Here is a 23,393-nt window from a genome sequence, read left to right on the forward strand (position 1 = left end):
GGGGTAGAGTTCCACCATTTCCTGCAGTCTCAGGTCTTGTCTATATTACCGTGGGTCATCCACTGCTGTTATGGAACTTCAGCTGTGTGAATAACGTAGGTGAAGTTGATGTATTTAGGTCTGCTTACCACGGTATCTTCACAGTGGTAAGTTGACAACTGATGCTGTCCCAACTCCATCTGCTCTTCTTGTTTTAGTGGAGTTCCAGAGTCAACAGGAGAGCGCTCATCAGTCTATTTATCGCATCTAGACTAGACACAATAAATTAACCCGCCGCTGGATCGATCACTGGCTGTCACTCTAATGGGTAGTGAAGACATACCCTGTATTGTCCGTGCCTTGGGTGTTTGAGTTACAAGAGCTGCCAGATGAAACCAGGGAAGCAATCACTGAAGGTGGGTCAGCCTTCTGGCTGCCAAACATGAAGCAGGGGAGAACGTATTTTTTAATGAAAGTATTAAAGAAATTGAATATTTGGTCTACTACAGCACTCTTTATTGGCACATGAGGACCTCAAATTGTTCATTCCAAAGATTAATATATTTGTATTCATCACCACACAAAGCTACCTAGGCCTGTCACCATAGTGTCTGAGCACCCTCCCTAAGTAAAATGACAACAGTGAGCTTTCTTGTTTCTCTGCTGGGAAGAAGCAGTCTGTGTTTTTCCAGGGGCAGGAGAGATGAAAGAAAGATGTTTGTGTGGTAGAGGAACCTGACACTAGATCAGCAGAGGCTCCTGCAAGTCACAGCTGTGCTCTAGGATACCTGTTCTACTTCTGCCCACTTTTTACACAATGGCTACATCTACACTGGCGTGTTCTCACGCAAAAACTCTTTTGTGGAAGAGTTCTTGTGCAAAAACTCTTCCAGAAGAGAGCGTCTGCACTGGCATGTGCTTTTGTGCAAGAGCGTCCTTGCCAGTGTAGACGCTCTCTTGTGCAAGAAAGCTCCGGCAGCCATTTTAACCACAGGGGCTTCTTGGCCAAGAAATTCATGTTGCCTGTCTACACTGGCCTCTTCTGGAAGAGCTCTTGTGCAAGAGGGCTTCTTCCTGAGCGGGAGCGTCAGAGCTCTCGTGCAAGCAGCCCTGATTTCATACATTAGCACGTCAGTGTACTTGTGCAAGAACACACGGCCAGTGTAGACCGGAGGCACGTTTCTGCACAAGAGCGGCCGCTTTGGTGCGAGATCGCGCCAGTGTAGACACAGCCAGGTGTGCACGCGCGTCACCCCCCCCCCCCCCGCGCCTCTCCCTTCCCACGTGACGCGGGGCAGCCGGGGCTGGAGGAGGCCCCTGTCCGGCGGGGGGACGCGCCCCCGGCACCCCGCGTCCGTCACTCGCCACAGGCCCGCCCCCTCCGTGACGCTAAAACCCTGCGGCGGGGGGCGGGGCTGTGCGGACCCAGGGGAGCCCGGAACCTTCGCTCTGGGGACGCGTTTCCGCCGGACACCGCAGAGCCGGACGCGGCCTGTCCCGGCCGAGCGGGGCCGGGCCGCGCTCCCCGCCCGGGGAAGGCCCTGCTGGATCCCGGGCTGGGCCCGGCGGGCGGACGAAGGGGCCGCAGGGCTGCTGCCCCGCCCGCGGGGTGAAACGCCGCGCCCCGAGCTGGTTTCCGGTGCGCGGGCCGATCACTTCCGGGGCAGGGACGGGGGCCGGCGGCGGCCAGCGCAGGAGAAACGCGCGTGGGACGCGGGCGGCGGCGGCATGGGCAAGAGGAGAAGTTCGGGGCTCGGCCGGGCCCTCATCAGGGAGCGGAGCCAGGGCACGCGGGGCGGCCGGCAGGCGGGATCCTGGGTAACGCCCGGGCCGCGCTCGCGGGGACCCCCCTGGCTGCCCCCCCCGCGGGGACCCCCTGGGCTGCCCCTCCCCCCGCCGGGATCTGCCCCCCCCGCGGGGACCCCCTGGGCTGCCCCTCCCCCCGCCGGGATCTGCCCCTCCCCCCGCCGGGATCTGCCCCCCCCGCGGGGACCCCCCGGGCTGCCCCTCCCCCCGCCGGGATCTGCCCCCCCCCCGCGGGGACCCCCGGGCTGCCCCTCCCCCCGCCGGGATCTGCCCCCCCCGCGGGGACCCCCTGGGCTGCCCCTCCCCCCGCCGGGATCTGCCCCCCCCGCGGGGACCCCCTGGGCTGCCCCTCCCCCCGCCGGGATCTGCCCCCCCCAGCAGGGACCCCCTGGGCTGCCCCTCCCCCCCGCGGGGACCTGCCCCTCCCCCCCCGCGGGGACCCCCACGAGGCTGCCCTGCCTCCTGTACCCCTTTCCTCCCTACCAGGGGCTCCCTGAGGCCCCCCCCCCCCGTGCCCAGCCCAGCCGAAGGCTCTGGGGTACCCTGGGGAAGTCGGGGCTCTCCTGGGGGTTCCCAGCGCAGGTCCCCTCCTGCCAGGCCTGGGCCCCCACCCCCTGGGGCTGGCCTGTGACTGGTGTTTCCAGCGGCAGGAAGCAGCCTGACAACACTGCTGCTTTGCCTGCAGTTACACACAAGCGAGTTACAGGATGGGTACGACTGGGGCCGCCTCAGCCTCCGGTCCGTTACAGAGCAAAGCTCCCTTGAGGAATTCCTGGCCACCGCAGAGCTTGCAGGGACCGAATTTGTGGCTGGTAAGGTTTTTGCCATAGTAGAGACTCCTCCTGATATGGTGATTAGAAATGTAAAATAGGTTGTGTGTGACTAGACATTAGATATGGTAAAAGCTGGAGCCTGCGGTTTCTGAGCCTTTCCCCACAAGCTGCTGTAGGGTTCTGCTGGACATGTAGAGTGCATGCGCACTTCAAGCTTTTGTACATAATGAACGTTTTGTGAATGTTGTAAGCAATTTAAAGTAAGGGACTCAAATGGGACTGTAGAGTGACTTTTAACCCGAACTTCTTCTCAGTGCATTAAATAATACAAGTATCAGAGGGGTAGCCTTGTTAGTCTGGATCTGCAGAAGTGACAAGGAGTCCTTTGGCACTTTATAGACTAACAGATGTGTTGGGTGTTGGACCATAAGCTTTCCTGGGCAAAGACCCACTTCGTCATGCATCAGTGGGTCTTTGCGGGCGTGCTCCAAGGCTTTGCTCCCCATCTCCCTGGTCTGACCAGCAGACCAGAGAGATGGGGAGCAAAGCCTCGGAGCACGCCAGCAGTGGGACAGCCGCGGCGCACCTGGACTGTCCCACTGCCCGCGTGCTCTGCGGCTTTGCTCCACGTCTCCCAGGTCAGCAGACCAGGGAGACGGAGCAAAGCCGTGGAGGACTTGGGCGGTCCCGCCACCCCGTCTCCCTGGTCTGCTGGGGGGGGGGGGGGTACAGCTAGTGCCCCCCCCCCCAGCAGACCAGGCTTTTCTTGCCTACCCCTGGGGTAGAGCAGCTGGGGGCTGCCGGGTTGGTCCCGCAGCGCTGCTCCGGACCAACCCCGCAGCACCCCAGCTGCTCTGCCCCAGGCGTCCTGATTCAGCCGCTGCTGGTCAGTTTCAGCAGTGGCTGAATCAGGACGCCTGGGGCAGAGCAGCTGGGGTGCTGCTGGGTTGCTCCAGTAGCGCCAAGGAGCCGCGCTACTGGAGCAACCCAGCAGCACCCCAGCTGCTCTGCCCCAGGCGTCCCCAAGTCAGCCGCTGCTGAAACTGACCAGCGGCTGACTACAGGAAGCCCGAGGCAGAGTTGCTCTGCCCCAGGCTTCCTGGAATCAGCCGCTGATCAGTTTCAGCAGCAGCTGACTTGGGGACGCCTGGGTTTCTTAAGTTGAATCTGTATGTAAGTCAGAACTGGCGTCCAGATTCAGCCGCGGTTGAAACTGATCAGTTTCAGCAGCGGATGACGCCAGTTTCGACTTACATATAGATTCAACTTAAGAACAAACCTACAGTCCCTATCTTGTACGTAACCCGGGGACTGCCTGTATCTGCAAAGAAGCTGAAAGATTGACTGAGGACTAATCCCTTGTCCCTCTCAATGACAGTTGAGGCATACTAGTGGAGCAGTGGGTTTAAAGCTTTAACAGCTGCCATCTCTTGATTTCTGCTCTGTTGTTGGAGGATTTCAGTTAGTGGGTCTTTGCCCATGAAAGCTTATGCTCCAACACTTTAGTTAGTCTATAAGGTGCCACAGGACTCCGCGCCGCTTTTATTCATTTAATATCTTTCCCAAACACAAATTAGCATAAAAAAACCATTTTGATGATAGTGTTAAAATCTCCCCCAAAGGAGATGTTTTTTGTAATGGTTCACAGCTGAAATAGCTTCTGTAAAGGGAAGCAGCATACACTGTGTGTGCACACAGACAGTCGGAATTTGCATATTGGTTTCAAGAGAGCCCAGTAACAGTTGAATGGTGTGAGGATCAGTGGTTGCCAGCTTGGCGTGTAATCCCGCCACCCTCTCGTGGGTGTTCTTTTGTTCTAGCCCAGATGCTAAGGTCTGCACTTGCTGAGCATGAAAGTTAATGGCGGGTTTTTTCTTTATAAACAGAGAAGTTGAATATCAAATTTGTTCCTGCTGAGGCGAGGACTGGCCTGCTGACAGCAGAAGAGGCCAGAAATATCAACAAACTCCATGAGGAAAACAGACAGTTTTTGTGTATACCAAGAAGGTAAGATCTGACTTGGGGCAATACTGCGGTGTCTCCTCAGTGGAGTCTACTGGCATTTCCAACACAAGTTTCCTTTTATGGAGAGTGTGACGGCACATTGGGGTTTCCCCGTCTCCTGCACCCCTGTAGTGGCACAAAAAGACTCCACCGGCCAGTAGAATAGAGGGAGTTTATTGCTTCTCCAGGGTACAGCACAGCACAGATGTCATCTGGTTACAGGGCAGGCTTAGGATGTCTCAGCCCCCCTGGAGATGGGGGAGACTGGGCCCCTAAATCCCAGCCCGTTGCCTAGGCTGTCTCCTCCATGATCCCAGACAGAAATAAAAACCGTCCCTTCCAGCCCTGCCCCCCAGCCAGGGCTGCAGTCCGCCTTCCTTTGTTCCTCTCCCTGGGAGGTAACTGGTCGGACAGGTTACCTCCCTGTCCCATCAGCTACTCTGGTCACCCACAGCCCAAGCCTAGCAACCAGCAAGGTACCCGCACTACGTCACAGAGAGGCACAGTTCATTCATTATCCTTTGGCACATTTATTCTAACATTTGCACCTAACTGATGTTTTGTCCTGTTGCCAGAATCTTTGACCTGAAGGTATCAGTTATGTCCTGGAAAACATGCACCTCATGATGTCCGTTGGGCAGCAGTGCACTGTAAAGTATCAGTGGGGTAGCCGTGTTAGTCTGAATCTGCAAAAGCGGCGAGGAGTCCTGTGACATGCATGTGACGAAGTGGGTCTTTGCCCATGGAAGCTTATGCTCCAGCACTTCGGTTAGTCTCTAAGGTGCCACAGGACTCCTTGCCGCTAGTGCACTGTAAGTGTGACATACCAGAGCTGGGATTGGTGCCGGAGCACAGAGGCCCATCAGAGCACTTAGTGTGCCTTTTTCAAATAATGTCAGGCACCGGACAGCTCACAACTCCAGACGCCCTTTGAGAGTGTCCGCACTGGAGCCGGAAGCTGTAACTTCCAGCTCGGGTGGACATACGGTGCTAGCTTCAGTGAAGCTATTGTGCTAAAGTGAGTGGAGTAGCCGGGGCTGCACTGGTGGGATGGTCTCACTGCCCAAGTACAACTGAGCATCACGGGAATTCACTTTCCAGATAATTGAACAGAATATAAAAGGAGTTTTAATGCTGAGAGAGATGCAGGGACTGATTCTAGTCAGAAGTCAAGCCTCCTTTAAAGAGGACTGTTAGTCTCAGCCACTCTATTTGAGACCAGCCAGATAGAAGAGCCTCTTAAACTCAAAAAGATCTAGAGCGAGAGATGACTCTCACGTGCTTAAATATCTTAAGCCTCACAGCGGAGGGAACTGGCTTTTTGCGTGAGAGATAATAAAGTAGCATGAAATGAATTCTTCTGTTTAATACACTCGTCCCTTTTTGAAATATATAAGGAGAACAAAATGGCACTTAAGTCTGCTAAAATACTTACCTGTACATAAGAACAACCACCAATAAAAGGCCTCTTAACTGTCCAGAGCAAGTGTTCTTTCTGATCTTTGTTTTCTGCTAAAATACTTACCTGTACATAAGAACAACCACCAATAAAAGGCCTCTTAACTGTCCAGAGCAAGTGTTCTTTCTGATCTTTGTTTTCTGTTCTATCTGTCCAATAAAAGATTCTCAAATGCTGTTCCATTTCTTTCAATACGTGATCATTCTAGACCTTACTGGGATAGGAGAACCAGCGCTGAGAACTTACAGCAAGCAGAGAGAGAGAGCTTTCTGCAGTGGAGACGACAGCTTGCTCGGTGAGTGTGCTACTTGTGCTTAACACAGCCAATGAGATTTGGGGAAGAGTGAGTAGAACCCTAGGGACACAGGGATCATGTCTCTTGCTCCCGGTAAATGCAAGAAAAACCCCTTATGATTTTGGCCCATCCTTGTGGTGAGCTTCCGAAAAGTACCACTGTGTGTGCTGGTCATTATGAAGTTAAGAGTTCGGACCATGTGTCCTAGAATCCTAGTGGCTGGGAGTTCGCAAAGTGGTAGTGTCCAGCCCCATGCTTTGGGGCAGGACCAAGCAAACCTGTAACTCATGTTTACATGCTTTGCCAAAAAGGAGGCTAATTTAGAGTCCCCTCAGCTGAGGCGTGATGTCTTATCCACAGCCTTTTCGAGGAGCTTGTGTCTCCAGAGAATGCCAGTGCCACTTCTGGTTTCTACAGGAAAGTGCTGCTCAAGTGAGCATAGCACCATGGGAGCCGAGTGCCCTCTGGCCCAGACATTAAGATACCAGAAATGGCCCCAAATGCATGTTTTCCACATGCCAACGAGCTGTGTAGCTCCTGGGTGTCAGGAGTAATAACTTGAATCTCTTCCAGTACCTTAGCTCTGATGAAATTGGTCGATCCCTCTGGGAGAGGTGGATGTGTTGTAATTCCAGAGACTTGGTGCTCTGTTTGCTGTCTAACATAATCAGCATGCAGGGTGTCCTCTCTGTTTCTCTCTAGGTTAGAGGAAGAACAGAAACTGATTTTGACCCCATTTGAACGCAATTTAGACTTTTGGCGCCAGCTCTGGAGAGTCATTGAAAGAAGGTAACGTTTGTCAGTTTCTGTGTCGAGGAGCATAGAAATCATGACATTAAAAGTTAGATGATTTTATTCACATATTGCTAGTGATTTCCTGCATTCCCACTTCATAATCTTAAGTGGCTAATGTGGACTCTTTGTAATTATGAAGCCTCAGACCTAAAATGCTCGTCTGTGCTGAAGACACATCCAGGATTTCATTAGCGTCCTCACTCTGGAACGTGATCGATAAGCAGATAGCCTATGCTGCATTTGCAGGCAACTCCGCCTTCGGATATATTGAACTTCCACGCGGCATAAAATGTGAAATAGTCCTAGTTTGCAGTCTGAAGTCAGTGGCTTGTCTTTGAAGTCACATCAGTGCATTTGAAAGCCCCACCCATAAATGCCTAAATATGCACCATATGGACTTGGAAATCTGACTTGAGGTTCCTGTTTTTTAATATCTTGGCCTGTGTGTGTTTAAAAAACAGGAACAATGTGATTGGGCGCATGTTGAAGGCCCAGTGAAGTTTCATTGTGAGCACTGCCTGGATTTTGTTTTGAAGTGACAAAGATTTTCTGTAACCGTCCACCTCAGACGTGTGCTGCTTAGCTCGCTGCACAAGCGCACCCACTGATCTCAGCAGCAGCGCTGGCCCTTTTTCGGTGGATTCCCTTCTAGGCTGCCCTTCCAAATCTTCTGTCAGCTTGACCCACCACCTCTGCCCCACCCACATGGTCATTCCATGCACCGGCCTGGCAGGCAGGGGATGATGTGTCCTGGGATAGGGGAGCCTTTGAAAGCCCAGGGGAGGTGGAGGGTGGGCTCCTGGTCTAGGGTCTCTTGCTGTTCAGAATAAGGTTATTGGGAGCATTAGTCCCAACTTGGCAAGCCAGGGAAAGGATCTTGCTGCTTGCTCTGCTTAGCTGGAACAGAAGAGCTAAGCCATCTGCCTGCTTAATCTCGCCGGGTATTTAATTTCATTAGTAATTAACTTGGAGATTGAATCTCTACTGATTCTTCTGAAATTGAAAAATACTTCACCAGCGAGGTCACAGTGTTTCATGAAGAGCCTCTTTATACTGTCTGTGTTGGGAGGGGCTTTGGTTGGGGAGTGCCCGGGCTGTCAGAAACATCCTCCTGTTGATGCACCCTTATGCCTGGCACCCCGGCGCCTTTCACACACTTCACACGGTGCTGGTCTGCACAAATCTGCCGGCTCTCTTTGGAGCTCATTTTTGTGGTCCAATCCTGGAACTCCTAGACGGGAGCAACCAGTCACACCATCCAGTGCATCTCCCTGGCAAAAGAGGTTTTCTAGCTACTGGGCGTTTTCTAGAAGTGTTTGGTTCAGTCTAGTTCCAAAAGTCACCGCTTCTTTCTCCAGATTGTGCACCGCCCTAGTACCCTGCTGTCAGGGTGACAGTCAGCTTGATTCATTGTATCCCATCCCCACATGACACATTATATGATTCCTCTGCGTCTGATGTTCACTCCCTTCAGACATAGCTGGGAATGGTGGTTTTTCTCTGTGATGTGTAATGGACTCTTTCCACATCATTTTGTAACTATCTCTTGAGTCATGAAATTCCCCAGCAAAGAGTCTCAGTGATGAGGTTTAACCCACGTGCAGGCTCTCCCTGCAGCTCTGATCTTGCCGTCACGTTGTAGAGCCCTGTGTCATGTGGTTTGATTTATTTTAGATCCAAGGGAAACCAGGATATGCCAGGGCTACTGAACCACTTTCTGATTTATTGCAAGCTTTAAGCAGTTAATACAGTTTTTAAGTTTTACAACCCTTAATAACAATTACTATACAATTTAAACTTTAAATATTATAAATTCTAAAGCAATTAATACAGCGCAAAGCAATTACTATCAGATCTACTTTATACAATAACAAAGCCTAATCCACTTACACTTCACCCGTATGCTACCTACAGTGCCAGGCAGGGGGTCGTGGGTCGTGGGTCCGTCTCTTCCCACGCATTGGAACGCCGGTGTGAAGGGCCTAATCACTTCTAGTTACATTGAGCAGGACCTGTGGCTCAGTCCTGCCCATTCCCTCCCATCGATTTGTTCTTACTAAACCCAGTTTAGAGCAAAGCGAGACTTGGTCGTTCTAATACTATTTACCAATTGATGCATATTGTGCAGGACACGTCAAATGCCCAGTGCCCTAGCTGGATTACGTCCTGCTGCTCAGGGTGTTGCTGCTCTGTGCGCAGTTGACAGTTCTAGGCTGCGTCTGTACTTTTTGCTTATCAGAAACAGGTACCAGTACAAGGCCGCTTGTCCTGTGTTCTTGACGTGGTCTCGCGTACCAGGCTTAATCTGCATTGTTATGCAAAACCGTTCCTGACTCTCCCGCCCTGCCTGCGTGCTTTGGCGCACCAGACTTGAGACTGGCCAGAGATCCACGCGTTGGACAAGGCAGACATCACCACTTATTGCCAAGGCAGGGTAGGCAGGCTCCCCCTCCCCCTGCCAGTCGGTGGGTACCTGCGGCTGTGGATGCGAGTATCTGTGGCTCATTTTGCAGATACAGATGAGGCTGTGGATACCAATTGTGCGTGCGCACAAGGCTCTGCACACGGGGGGTTGGGGGTGGGGGTGCTCCTCTTCTGCTGGCTCACCAGAGTGCTCTGCTGGGATCCAGACACCAAACCCTTGTAAGCTCCCCTGGTCCCTGCAGATGCTGGGGCACTGACATGGTCTGGGGGACGCAGACACGGGGAACGTTAAGTAGGATGCAAAGGTGATTTTTTTTCCTCTGGATTTGCATTGGTGCAGCTGCTGCTGGAATCCTGGGTCCAGTTCTGGTGCTCAGAATTCGAGCAGGACGTTGATAAATTGAAGAGGGTGAGAGAAGAGCCGTAAAACAATTAAAAAGATTAAAAACCTGACTCGAGTTCTAGACTCAAAGGGCTCGGTCTCTTTAGCCTCGCAAGGAGAAGATTGAGCAGTGAGTTGACTAGAGAGCAGAAGCACCTACATGAAATGGGCTCTTCAGCCTATCAGAGAAAGGTCTCGTGCACGCCAGTGGCTGGACTTGGAAGCCAGACAAATTCAGACTAGAAATAAGGTTCACACTGTTAGCAGTGACAGTAAAGAACTATTAGAATAGGTCACCAAGATCGCGCTGGATTCCGGCACTGGCCAGTGTAAATCCGGACTGGGTGTGTTCTGTCCTGCCCTGTACAGGAACTCAGAGTGGACCACCACAACGGTCCCTTCTAGCCTTGGAATCTAGGAACCCCGGGGTTCAGCAATCTCCTAGTAACCACTTCCTAATCCCAAGCAGAATTCCTCAGTGGCACCGGCACGTCCCGCAGCAGGGATTAGAATGTCTGCTCCTGGAGGTTTTAACTCGATCCGCGCTGTTGGGTTGCGAGAAGGGAGAACTGGATACCTGTGGGCGCTCTGATGGAAACGGGATTCCCATTGAACGGGGCAGTGGGTCCTGCTCATGCTCAGTAAGGTCACTGCTCGCTTGGAGACACTCTGGCATGGACAGTGCACGAAGGGACTTGGCGTTGGGACTCTGGGGATCTCCTGGGGCTTTCCCTTCCCCTCACGCAGTGCTTGGCAGCCATCCAGCTCATGCAGAGAGCGGGCAGCGGGCTGCTAGCAGACCCACAGTGAGGGGCAGGATTAGGGGGTTGGCAAGAATTACATGAATGAGTCCCAGCAAATCGCTCTGTGTCCCTCGGCAGGTGGCTCCAGGGGCAGCTCCTGCTCTTTCTCTTCTGAGTACAAAGGGGGCCCCGAGCGCGGTCCCTGGGGGCCTCGGTCTGCTGAAAGCCCCCTCTGTTTCCCCGTCCCCAGCACTTCTGCTACGGTGCGAGGGTGCGAGCAGCGGGAAAGGGACTAACGTGGGGAATTCAGGGTTGCTGTAAGGGAACGGCTGGCGTTTGGCTGGGGAACATTTCCAAAGGGTAGGTCGATGGGTGTGCTCGCCCAAGAGGGATGAGAACGCTCCCATCTCAGCGGCTCGTCTGGGAGACGCTGAGGTGCTGCTGACAATGGCAGCTCCGTGAGATGAGTCAGCGTGCGGTGGGGCCGTGGGGGGAAGGTGTGTGTTGGCGCTGGGGACATTCCAGCTCGTAGGTTGCCCTGAAGAGAAGCAGTAACCAGCCCGTGCTGGGCTCCTTTGTGCTGCCGAGGCAGCAGGCGCTGACCGTCCTTTTCCTTTGCAGCGACATTGTGGTTCAGATCGTAGATGCCAGGAACCCTCTCCTGTTCAGATGCCAGGATCTGGTGAGTTCAAAGGACATTTGCTGCATTTAAACGGCTGCCCTCGTCCCGGTCCTCCCTTTGCCAGTCTGTTAGTTTAGATCCAGTACAATTACACGGGTTGTCGAGCATGCAAGGGTGTGTGCATGTGACAGTCCTCTCAGCAGTGTGGAATCCAAAACCAGCGTAACACTGGGAATTACAGACACAGCAGCCATTTAACAGAAGCCTCTGCAGCAACAAAATGCCAAACTTGATCAATACTCCAAGGTCTGGAGCCCTGCTGTGCCGCACCTGGCTGGTAATAGGGGGTCTTTGTATTGCAGATATCCCCTTTGGCCTGGTCTCCACTTACCCCAGGATCCACGCTCCAGCAATGGATCTTCCGGGGTTCGATTTAGTGGGTCTAGTAAAGACCTGCTAAATTGAAGACTGAGGGCGCTGCCGTCACTCATTGTACTTGCTGTCCCAAGGAGCAAGGAAAGTCGATGGGAGGATTTCTCCCATTGACCTCCCACTCTGGGGCCACCCCAGAGAATCGATGCCCGGTACATCACCTGCAGGTACGCACTAGCTGGAATGGGTATCCTGCCTCAGTTTTCTCCACTGTAGAGCTGGCCTTTGTGCGTGCAGTTCCGTGACTGCCTTTGCAAACCAGGCACGCAGCTGGGGAGAGCCCTTTGCAGTGGAATTGTGGTGAGCCTACCTAACCGGCCTGATTTTCCTGTACTTGGTATTGGACTGCAGCGGTTCCCAATTCAGGATCCTGTCTGGTCCTTGTGTGCTCTGCAGGAATGCTACGTGAAGGAAATCAGCAGCGACAAAGAGAACGTCATTCTGATAAACAAGGCAGACCTGCTGAGCACGGAGCAGCGCCGGGCGTGGGCGCAGTTCTTTGAGAGAGAAGGCGTCACAGTGGTGTTCTGGTCAGCCCTGGCGGAAGGCGTGCGGCTGGGTGCTGCAGCTAAGGTAGCTCTCGTGGGGTGGGGGGAATTGTGTTTGCCTTGTTGCTGTGCTTGCTGTGTTGCTGTGTCACTGAACTCCGGAGAGAGGGACAATACCCTCTTCCTTGGGGAAGGGTGTGTGCCAGGTCCCACTCTAGAGCAGACTGTGGTCCCCACAGTGTGGTGCGCGAGTCGTCTCTGGGCAGAAATGGTTCAATTGGATTTTATTTCGTAGTCGGCTCCTCGGAGGATGCTATGAAACTGGGACCTGGCGTTATGAAAATCCGATAGTTGCTCTGCTTCAGGGTGTGCAGTGAGCGCACTGATACAGAGATGCTGAAGTGCAGAGCCTCGCCTCCAGCCCCAATACCACCTGGAGCCCGGGGTCCAGCAGCTGTCCAGTCTAAGCGAGCTCAGGCCACGGGGTGGGCAGGCTGGCTGTATAAGTCATGCTGTAGCTATAGCTGTATGGGGACAGATGGCTTGGAAAAGCTAGCTTCAAGAAGAACCAGCAGCGGGTGGGGGATGCAGGTGGCTGGTGTCTGGAAGGGGCTAGGCACTGAGAAAAGAACCGCTGCGGTTACCAAGTAGCATTGCAGCAGCAGGCGGAGCCGTGCAGGAAAGCTGTGTGCCGTGGCACGGTGCAGCCCTTCGGCTCGCTTCGCACGGCTCCTGCAGCGCTCTAGACGAGGAGGCACTGAGCCACGGAAGGCAGGGACTGCGCTCCAAGCCCTCGGGCTGCGGACTCGGGAGTGTTGCTTGGCTTGCTGACGGCCCGCAGCAGCCGTGTGACGTGCAGACGGGGGTGTCTCTGGGGGGGGGTGTGGGGCAGTGATGACTGCCCCCCAGCAGCGCTGCTGGTGACGTTCAGCCTTTTCTCTGCTGCTTCATGGGACTCCCGTTCCCGCCAGGGACTAGACATGGAGGCGGCTGCGGAGGCGGCGAGCGGCTCTGAGGATGGCAGGTCCAGCGAGGAGGAGGAGGAGGACGGGGCCCTGCAGAGCCTGGGTAACGCGCCGGACAGCAGCGTCCTGGGCAGCGCCGATGAGAGTGAGGCCTACGAGGACTGTGAGGAGGAGGCGTGGCAGACCTGTTCTGAAGATGGCAGTGAAGAAGGAGGAAATCCCACTGACCCAGGCTGCAGGGAAAGCAGGACGGCCGGGGCTTTAGCGCAGTGCCCTGCGCCCTTGCAGAGCAGGCCCGTCTGTAACTTCAGCCACCTGGTTCAGAGACACGAGCTGCTGCAGCTCTTCAGGACGATGCACGCTGGGAAGAAGGTGAAGGAGGGAGAGGTCACGGTAGGGCTGGTAAGTCAGTGCTTGTACTTACAACAAACTGGCACGGTCCGAGCGCCTTGCAGCATGAAACATGCTTGTCCAGATGCCCTAGGGGCACGCGCCGGGCAGGTGAAGTCAGCGAGAGCTGGGGGGTGGCTTCGCTTGACGCGCTCTCTGCGGTACAACCCTCAGATGGTGCTTGGCTGGCTAGCCAGCCCCAGGGCCAGACCCCTACAAGTCGCTCAGTGCTGACCTGGGATGATCATGTTGTCGTTCCGCTTCCTTCCTTCCAGGTGGGTTACCCCAACGTCGGCAAGAGTTCCACGATCAACACAATCCTTGGGAACAAGAAAGTGTCGGTCTCTGCCACCCCGGGGCACACAAAACACTTCCAGGTATCTCGGGGCGCTGGCTGAATGGCCACGTGGCAGACGCCAGGAGCTCGGATCTCTGACGGGAAAGCCCGTGTTGTTTGGCCTGTGCCGTGGCTTAGGAGGGGCTGAGCTTGCTGGCTGGCAGGGCTCTCCGAGTGTTGTGGTGCCGCTGCTTTCCATGTTCCCTGGCAATGTGGGGCTTGGCCGTCCCCTGCCCACCAGTGCCTGGCAAGGAGGGGCCCTCAGTCACAGTTGGGTTTGCTGGGTTCCTGAAGGCCAGGAAGCCCCGTGCACAGCATCGAGAGCCGGAAGAGCACAGGCGTGTCTGTCGCTTGCCCCCTGCTTTGGGATAGTAGAATCTTTCCAGCCGCCACGGAAAAGCCTGCAGCGCTGCCGCTCTTCCTTTCCCGGGGGGCCTCGGGCATGAAGCTGGGGTCTTGTGACTTTCTATTCTTCCTCCGTGATCAACAGAGCAAGCGCCGCCCGGCCATCCCCGTGCCACTGTGGTGTTGGGGAGCTTTTGCCCGGATCTTCGCCTCCCTCCTGACTTTCCGGCTGTGATTTTCTGCCTTGCATTCCCGTTCCTCTCCCGGGACACACGTCCAAGCGTCCTCTTCTTTTGTGCTCCTTGCAGACGCTGTATGTGGAGCCTGGCCTGTGTCTCTGTGATTGTCCCGGGCTGGTGATGCCGTCCTTCGTCTCTACCAAGGCAGAGATGGTCTGCTGCGGAGTCCTGCCGATAGACCAGATGCGGGACCATGTTCCTCCCATCTCTCTAATATCCTTTGCTTGAGCTTGGGCAGTGAACATGCACCTGAGTTTTGGCGTGTGGGAGCAGCTGGGTGTGAGCAGTGCTGTGTGCTAGCGGGGTCTGAGGCTGTCTGGCCATGGGTAGTGCCTCAGGGGCATTGCCTGAGGGATGAAATAGACCCGTGTGTCTCTCCTGCTTTCGTTCCTTTAAGGCAGGCCTCCGTGTGGAGGCTCATATGTGGCAGCCTCTGTCATTCTTTGCTCTTAAAGCCAAGTGGTCTCCCTGTGTCCCAGCACTCAACGCACGGCTTCCTTCACTAGCTCACGTCTGCCAGCGCGTCCCGCGGCACGTTCTAGAAGGAACCTATGGAATAAATATCATAAGACCCAGAGAAGATGAAGAGCCAGATCGCCCACCAACCTCGGAAGATCTGCTCACCGCGTATGGAAGTGAGTGACCGTGCCTTGAAGGACTCGCAGGGCTGCATCGGTGTCAGCCGTGGGAACCCTTTGCCTGGCTGGCTCACCTCTGTGTGCTCGACTCCTGGGCAATTCTGCGCCAGAAAACTGCCCTGCGTTTTAAAGTTCGTCCTCTTGTCCAGTGAGTGGAACCACACGAGTTTCAGTTGGTCGGGTCACTTTTGTTTCAAAATACCCGTCAGCAAGTACGTGTGGAACAATCCAGACTACGAACACGTCCCCTGGGAGCAGAGGGTTAAAGAACCCCCCCCCCCCCCCCCCCCCCCACAGCCCAACTCCTGCTTCTCTGTTATGCTTTTGTTGGGGGCCTCGGTACGTGAGTGTCACATGGACCTGCTGGGCCCGTCCTGGGGCAAAACGCGCCCCTCTGATTTCAGACACCCCCCCTTCCCCCCCAGCCCAGGGATCCAAAGGGAGAAACAGTCTGACACCGAGTCCCAGACTTGCATGGAATTTCCTGCACGGAAACCCGCAGCCTCCCAGCGTCCCTTTCCTTTGGCACTGCCCAGGGTTTGTGGCTGGAGAGCCGAGCTCTGCTGCGTCCAGCAGCCCCTGCAGGCAGCTAGCAGCTCTGCGGCGAACGACGCACTGCACGGGCCCCCGAGCGTGTTCTGCTCCCAAGGCTGCTTCCTGCGGATGAAGTAACCCCAGTGGAGGGCCTGTGCGTTCAGCAGCCCCGGCTGAATGGGTCCTGCCAATGGTCCGGAGCAGGGAAGTCGGTTTGGGACGCTCCTCCTGGGAGGTGCCTGATGCCAGACTTCCTTGAGTCACTCGGTGCCAAGTGGTACCGCTGCTGTCCCCCTGCTCTCGGCGCTCGGCGCGCGCGGTCTGGCGGGGGCCGCCCCCCCTTGCGCTCGGCGCGCGCGGTCTGGCGGGGGCCGCCCCCCTTGCTCTCAGCGCGGCGCGCGCGGTCTGGCAGGGGCCGCCCCCCTGCTCTCGGCGCTTGGCGCGCACTGTCTGGCGGGGGCCGCCCCCCTTGCTCTCAGCGCGCGTGGTCTGGCGGGGGCTGCCCCCCTTGCTCTCGGCGCGCGTGGTCTGGCGGGGGCTGCCCCCCTTGCTCTCGGCGCGCGTGGTCTGGCGGGGGCCGCCCCCCTGCTCTCGGCGCGCGCGGTCTGGCGGGGGCCGCCCCCCTGCTCTCGGCGCGCGTGGTCTGGCGGGGGCCGCCCCCCTGCTCTCGGCGCGCGTGGTCTGGCGGGGGCTGCCCCCCTGCTCTCGGCGCTCGGCGCGCGCGGTCTGGCGGGGGCCGCCCCCCTGCTCTCGGCGCTCGGCGCGCGCGGTCTGGCGGGGGCCGCCCCCCTGCTCTCGGCGCGCGTGGTCTGGCGGGGGCCGCCCCCCTGCTCTCGGCGCGCGCGGTCTGGCGGGGGCCGCCCCCCTGCTTTCGGCGCTCGGCGCGCGCGGTCTGGCGGGGGCCGCCCCCCTGCTCTCGGCGCGCGCGGTCTGGCGGGGGCCGCCCCCCTGCTCTCGGCGCGCGCGGTCTGGCGGGGGCCGCCCCCCTGCTTTCGGCGCTCGGCGCGCGCGGTCTGGCGGGGGCCGCCCCCCTGCTCTCGGCGCGCGTGGTCTGGCGGGGGCCGCCCCCCTGCTCTCGGCGCTCGCGGTCTGGCGGGGGCCGCCCCCCTGCTTTCGGCGCTCGGCACGCGCGGTCTGGCGGGGGCCGCCCCCCTGCTTTCGGCGCTCGGCGCGCGCGGTCTGGCGGGGGCCGCCCCCCTGCTTTCGGCGCTCGGCGCGCGCGGTCTGGCGGGGGCCGCCCCCCTGCTTTCGGCGCTCGGCGCGCGCGGTCTGGCGGGAGCCGCCCCCCTGCTCTCGGCGCGCATGGTCTGGCGGGGGCCGCCCCCCTGCTTTCGGCGCTCGGTGCGCGTGGTCTGGCGGGGGCCGCCCCCCTGCTTTCGGCACTCGGCGCGCGTGGTCTGGCGGGGGCCGCCCCCCTGCTCTCGGCGCGCATGGTCTGGCGGGGGCCGCCCCCCTGCTTTCGGCGCTCGGCGCGCGCGGTCTGGCGGGGGCCGCCCCCCTGCTCTCGGCGCGTGTGGTCTGGCGGGGGCCGCCCCCCTGCTTTCGGCGTTCGGCGCGCGCGGTCTGGCGGGGGCCGCCCCCCTGCTTTCGGCGCTCGGCGCGCACGGTCTGGCGGGGGTCGCCCCCCTGCTCTCGGCGCGGCGCGCGCTTTCTAGAGGGTGCTGCTGAGCGCGCGCTCTGGCAGATGCTGCCCCTCCTGCTCTCTGGCGGGTGCTGCTGTGCTCTCCGCGTGGCGCGCGCTCTCTGGCGAGTGCAGTCTTCTCTGCCCCGCAGGGATTGGGATCGGGGGTTGTCAAATCCCGTCATGCCCTTCCGACCACAATGGACTAGATGCCCCTCGCAGTCAGCAGCAGTCCCCGCACCTGGGGGCAGCCTTCAGCTCGCGTTCCCCACGGCACCCGGCGTCACAGTGCGATCTGGAGCGGCTTGGGGCTTCCCCTGCAGAGCAAGGCCTGCGCTAGAGCTGTGTGTGCTGCATAGCTGGTGGTCTCTGCCCTAGGTCGACTGTTCCGAGAGCCTGCGCCACCATGACTGAATTGTAACCTTCTGCCTCCCTCCCAGGCATGAGAGGGTTCATGACAGCCCATGGGCAGCCAGACCAGCCAAGATCCGCTCGCTACGTGCTGAAAGATTACGTCAGCGTAAGTTCTCACTGCCCTGCTGAGCTGCTCCGCCCATGCAGGGAGGTGCTGCGTCCGCCACGCTTGCTGTTTGAGCCAGAGGGACTAGGAGAGGAACGGGCCCTGCCCGGCCTGGGGGGATGGCAGCCAGCAGCGACCTAGGCCGCCAGGCTCGCCGAGCAGGAAAGTGGATCTCTAAAGCACACGCACATAGTTAGACAGAGCACTCCCCTTGCTTAGTGGGCCAGGCACTAGCCACCTTCTGACCGCCGCGCCCCAACCGTGACCACAGCGCTCCTTCGCACTGTTCCAGTCCCCCTCGCTGCACGATCCCAGGGAGCCTGCCTGCCTTCCCCTGCTGGCACACTTGGGAGCTCTGTTCTGTGCCCATGTGGCAGCCGGGCAAAGGGAAGTGTGCATAAGGGACTTGCCAAGCGTTCGAGCGAGTCTCTGGAAGAGTCGGGGAGTCCCGGCAGCCTGCTGCTTCTCGCCACTAGCCGTAGGTTTGCGCTCCACGTTGCAGTCACCCTGGCCCTCCCAGGGACTGGCTGGGAGGTTTGTGCCATGAGCATGAAAGCTGGCTTTGTTTTTTACAGGGTAAGCTGCTGTATTGCCATCCTCCTCCTGGCATTGACCCAGGAGCCTTCCAGCACCAGCATGACCGATACGCCCCACACAGAGCTACGCAGGCCAAGGCCGAAAGGAATCAGAAAGCAAAACAGATTGAAAATGTGGTGGACAAAACATTTTTCCAGCAGGTGAGTTCTGGAGTCGTTGCCTTACAGGCACGCGTGCTAGTAGCAAAGGGTCTGGCTACACTGCCGCCCTACTTCGAACTAGGGTGGCTAATGTCGGCATTCGAACTTGCAAATGAATCCTGGCATTTAAATATCCCGGGCTTCATTTGCATGTTCCCGGGCGCCGCCATTTTTAAATGCCCATAGTTCGAACTCCCTGCCCGCGGCTACACGCGGCACGGACTAGGTAGTTGGAATTAAAGCTTCTAATTCGAACTACCGTTAAACCTCCTTGCAGGAGGAATAATTTGCAAGTTCGAATTAGGAGCTTTAATTCGAGCTACCTAGTCCCTGCTGCATGTAGCCACGGGCAGGTAGTTCGAACTAAGGGACATTTAAAAATGGCGGTGCCAGGGAACATGCAAATGAAGTCTGGGATATTTAAATCCTGGGCTTCGTTTGCAAGTTCGAATGCCTCCATTCCCCCCAGTTCGAAGTAGGGCGGCAGTGTAGCCAGACCCACAGGCTGCGCATCTTTAGACTGTAACCAAGGAGGAAGTTACCAGCAGCTGCTGAAGTGGGACAGCTGTAAATCAGCAGGCGTCCAAGAACCTTCCAACGCGTGGGAAGGAGCAGTGAGGGCCGGGAGTGCTGCCTTTCAGTCTCTTGCTACTTTGGAGGTGGCGCTTCGAGGGGTGCACCCCTGCCAGTGTGGAGCGCCGCTGGAGTAGCAATGCCCGTGGGGCAGCACGTGTGGTCCTCCCACCTCGCACCTCGAGCCAGGTCTGTGTGGGCAGTGTAATCCAGCTGCCCTTGCTCCGTTCCTCCTCGGCCTCAGGTCTGGGATCCGGAGCCGCCGCCACAGAAGTGTTTCTCGCATTCCTCTCCATGGCTTAGCTCTGCCTTTGTTTCTTTCTGGCCCCTGATTAAAAACCTGCTGCTTCCCACCTCCTTTCCCGGCTGTTCTTTAGCTCAGCATAGCTTCCTTTTCTATCCCCTCCCGGCTGGGACACGCTCCCTTCTGGGCGCTGTGCCGGGATGCCCCTTGCCATGGACTGTCCCTGCCACTGATGGTCACTCCTGGTCCACGTGCTGCCTTGGTGAGGGACGTGTCTCTCAGAAGCGAACCCGCTGCCTCGTTAAAGGCTTGGCCCTTTCTATGTGGGGGTCACCACCAGCACGGTTGTAAGCCAACCCTCATTGCTGCGCACCACCGAGAGAGAATCCACCCTGTCCTGCCCAGGTGAAAGAAATGGGCCACTGGCAATCCTCCAAGGAGCCACCTCGGAGAAAGGCGTCCCCACGCGGTCCATAGCCTCAGCTCCCGTGACCATCTGAGCGCCTCCAGCACCATGGCCCCTACACGGGCAGGGCCACAGACAACCACTGTCCGTCTGCACCGAGAAGGGCTCAACCAGGATTTCAGAATCGGTACCACCTGCTTCAACAAGAACAACATGGAGTGCTCATTCACCGAGCAAGCCCTCAACGGTGGGACCCTCGGTTCCATCTGCTGGCTGCTGGAGAGACTGCGCTGCACCGTCATCACCAGCAGTGCCCCCAAGCTCTACAACTCGCTGGTGACAATGATGCTCTGCTGGTACCACAGGAGTCTAGGGCCCAACAACCGGGAGAGCCTCTGGCATCCCAGAGTTGTCGCTTCCCATGCTGACCTGTCTGCGCCTCCTGCCTGTTCCCCGGAGAACCCCTCTCTCCTTCGCCACCGTCTCTGGAGAGGAGGCCGGAGGGTCCCCGTGCTCCATGCAGGCCCACAGAGCATCCTCCGCTGGAGAGCAGGAGTGAGCCAGTGCCTGGGCTAGTCCCCCCACGTGAGCCCTTTGCCCAACACGAGCAGAGCACAGACAAGCGAGAGCTCCGCCTCCTCCGCCTCTAGGCCACCGGAGAGAGAGCAGAACGTGCTAGAGGCACAGGTGGCTTCTCCACCTTACTTCTTGCCCCCCAATGACGAGGTCGTCACGCCGCCACCTCCACCGTCGGCAGGCGACTTTACCGATTCCAGGGGCTGCTCCGCGGGCCCGCGGGAGGAAGTCGGGCCACACCTTGCAAGCCTCCAAAGACAGCACAGGCAGCCTTTGGGCAGCCCTCCAGGAGAGTCCAGTGCCGCCCGGCTGATCAGCAGAGCGCCCACAGCTGGCAGCCCGTGTCGCTGGGCGGTGCACATCGGCACATGTCTCCGTACACACAACAAAATGTGTTCTGCATCTGCATGGAAAAAATGAGGGAACCTTGCTCCTGATCACCCAGGCCTGGCTGGGCCCTGGCAGGGTGATCCAGCGGACCCAAGAGTCCATCGCTCCCACCTGCAAGTGAGTGGTTAAAAAACATTCGGCCCCTGCTAACGACACGCGGTTTCTTTTCACACCTGGCTTCAGCACAGGGGAGGTTCCCAGTTAGGCCCAAAGGGAGCTGCCCGTGTGCTGGGCGTTGCACTTAGCCTAGCACAGCAATCCCAACATGCCCCTAGGCCAGACCTGGGCAAAACACCCTCTGTGGGCCGAATCTGTCCCCCAAGCCTCCAGATCCGGCCCCCAAACTCTCTCCCTGCCCCCCCTCCCCGCTGAGAAATGCAGCCCTTGTGGGGCTGTTTGAACAGCTGTGAGCCTGGGAGAGAGAGGAGAGGGCTGCCCCCGCCCCCAGCACAATCCCATTGGCTGGTTTCCAGCCATTGGCAGCTGCCTGTGGTCAACATGGGCAGCACCCTCCTCCCCCCTCCCTCAGGCTTGTAGCTGCTCAAAAATCACGTGACCCCTGCAGCCAGTGCCAGGGAGGGCAGGCAGGCAGTCTGCTTTAGAAGGCTGCTGGCTGGAGTCAAGCAGGTAAGTCTCCCAGCCAGAGCCTGCCTCTGGCACCCCAGCCCTCTGCCCCCTACCCCACATAACTCGAACCCTCTGCTGCCATATTCCCTCCCAGATCCTGCACCCAACCCCCTGCCCCAGGTCACAACCCAACCCTCTGCCCCCCCCGCCCTTCTGCATCCATATTCCCTCCCAGATCCTGCATCCAACCCAACCCCGTGCCCTCTGTGTCCCCCCCCCGCCCTTCTGCATCCATATCCCCTCCCAGATCCTGCACCCAGTCCCCTGACCCAGGTCACAACTCCCTCCCAGACCCTGCACCCTCCCCTGCACCTCAGTCCCTTACTGCAAGCTCCTCCTGCACCCAACCTCCCTCTCAGACCCTGCTCCTCCTCCATTGATTCGAGTGTGGCCCTCGCCCACTTTCTCAATTCTTCAAATGGCCCCCCCATCAAAAGTTATTGCTCTCAGCAGCGCTGTGGCCTCTGGGCCTCTGCCCCTTGCACTGCTGGGCAGGAATTCTGGCTGCTCTGGCTGTGCTGTGCTGTGCTGCATGGCACTGCTGCCCCTTTGCAGCGATGGATGCTCTGGAGGGGCCTGCATGTGGCGCCAGACGTCATCTGCTGTCGTTTCTCGTTCCCTGGCTCTGGCTCACCGGTGTGCAAATGTGTGTTTTCCAGGAGAGCGTCCGGGCCCTGACGAGAGGTGTCCAGACCGTGATGGGTTACAAACCTGGCAGTGGGCCTGTGTCCCAGGCTGCGTCCGGCTCCGAGAATGTCCAAGGAAAGCCCTGGAAAAAGCACGGGAACCGGAACAAGAAGGAGAAGGTGCGCAGGGTCAGCAAGCACCTGGATGCCTAGCTGCCGCGTTGGCGCCGTGTGCTGGCGCCAGGCCGGAGACCCCAGTGTGTCCTGGACGTTCGGCACATGCTGACGCCGGCCGGACAGACCCGCATGGGACCACCCACAGCAGATCTGGCTGGGCTGAGACTGCCTGGAGCTAGCCCGTCCGCCTCTGCTCCTCGGTGTTTCTGCCCGCGGAGGAAGCAGCCCTCCAAGAACTCGCCACTGGTCTCTTCTGGAGCAGGTCGGGCCCAGCTCCCACACAGCCCGCTCTGGCGCCGCGGCGGGGACCCGGCAGCCGGTGAAGAAGTGGAAGGGTTGGCCCTTCCTGCATAAAGCTTGTCATGTTTGAGACACTTGCCCGTCTCCTTTCTCACCTGTCCGGTATATTCCGTCCGACACTGACGGGGGCTTGCCCTCCGCCTCCGGCCCCAGGGCTGGGGCCGCTGTGGGTGAGCCACTCCCTGCTAGCTGCTTGGGCGCTGCAGCATCCGCAGGCTTTGCCTCGGGAAACGCTTCTGCTAGCAGAGCTGGAGGTGCAGCGGGGCCTGGCCGTGCCGGGGGCGGGGAGGAGGGAATGCAGCTTTTACTTCCCTGCTGTCCCATTGACACTTCGCTGTGGTTCCCATTGGCCTCCTAAAGCCGTCCCTCTGCCTGGCGCCAGCTCGGCCACAGCGATCTGCGTTTGCCCTGCACGTGCAGGACGCTGCGTCTCCCGAGCAGGCGGGGAGCGATGGGAACGCCGCGATGGGAACCAGACCTGAGTCCGGGTGCTCGGGGAACTCGCCGGCCTTCTGGAACTCAGCGTGACTCCGGGGCAGAGCCAGCTGCTGCGGCATCGCCACCGCTGAGTCCCCAGGGTGCGCCTGAGGCCAGGCCAGGCCCGTTCCCTCTGCCAGGACTCTGGGCCAGTGACCTGAAGGCGGTGCCCTTGGTCTCTGAGCCATGGGGCAGGGCACTGGACATTCGATGGCTCTTCACCCCGAGGCTGCCATCCCAGCCTCGCTGGCTGCAGTGCCGGGAGTGTGGGGAACGGAGCCCTCGCCCTGGCGGGGTGGGAGCGCCTTTCCCTGTCTCGCTGGGGTCCGCACCCCGCTGCTCAGAAGTGGACACGAATCTGCCCCCACCCCTGGAGGCCCAGCCTGGGCCATGGCCGTTAGCGGGTGGAGGAGGGCAGTAGGCCAGGGCGTCCGTGTGCAGCTCGGCACATCGGGGCCGGGTGCTTGGC

The 23,393-nt window shown here is 58.4% G+C and overlaps 1 protein-coding gene across 2 annotated transcripts; it reads left to right on the forward strand.

Annotated features, from left to right (window-relative positions):
- Window positions 1-1,629: 1,629 nt before the first annotated feature.
- LSG1 (large 60S subunit nuclear export GTPase 1) lies at window positions 1,630-22,521 on the forward strand. Of its 2 annotated transcripts, XR_016350326.1 has the most exons (15): window positions 1,630-1,797; window positions 2,471-2,597; window positions 4,445-4,565; window positions 6,230-6,316; window positions 7,019-7,105; window positions 11,282-11,342; window positions 12,111-12,287; window positions 13,174-13,569; window positions 13,833-13,934; window positions 14,548-14,691; window positions 14,990-15,113; window positions 17,712-17,791; window positions 18,367-18,528; window positions 19,751-20,834; window positions 22,004-22,140. XR_016350326.1 is itself a non-coding variant. In XM_075938307.2 (14 exons), exons 1-14 carry the CDS (start codon window positions 1,708-1,710, stop codon window positions 22,181-22,183), a joined length of 1,938 nt encoding a protein of 645 aa, XP_075794422.2. In that variant the 5' UTR covers window positions 1,631-1,707; the 3' UTR covers window positions 22,184-22,521. The 2 variants fall into 2 exon arrangements, 1 of the variants encoding a protein (XP_075794422.2); XM_075938307.2 differs by lacking the exon at window positions 19,751-20,834 and having other exon boundaries at window positions 1,631-1,797; window positions 22,004-22,521.
- Window positions 22,522-23,393: the final 872 nt, after the last annotated feature.

The sequence above is a fragment of the Pelodiscus sinensis genome, chromosome 10, assembly GCF_052426305.1.
Source record: "Pelodiscus sinensis isolate ZL-2025 chromosome 10, ASM5242630v1, whole genome shotgun sequence".
NCBI lineage: Eukaryota > Metazoa > Chordata > Testudines > Trionychidae > Pelodiscus > Pelodiscus sinensis.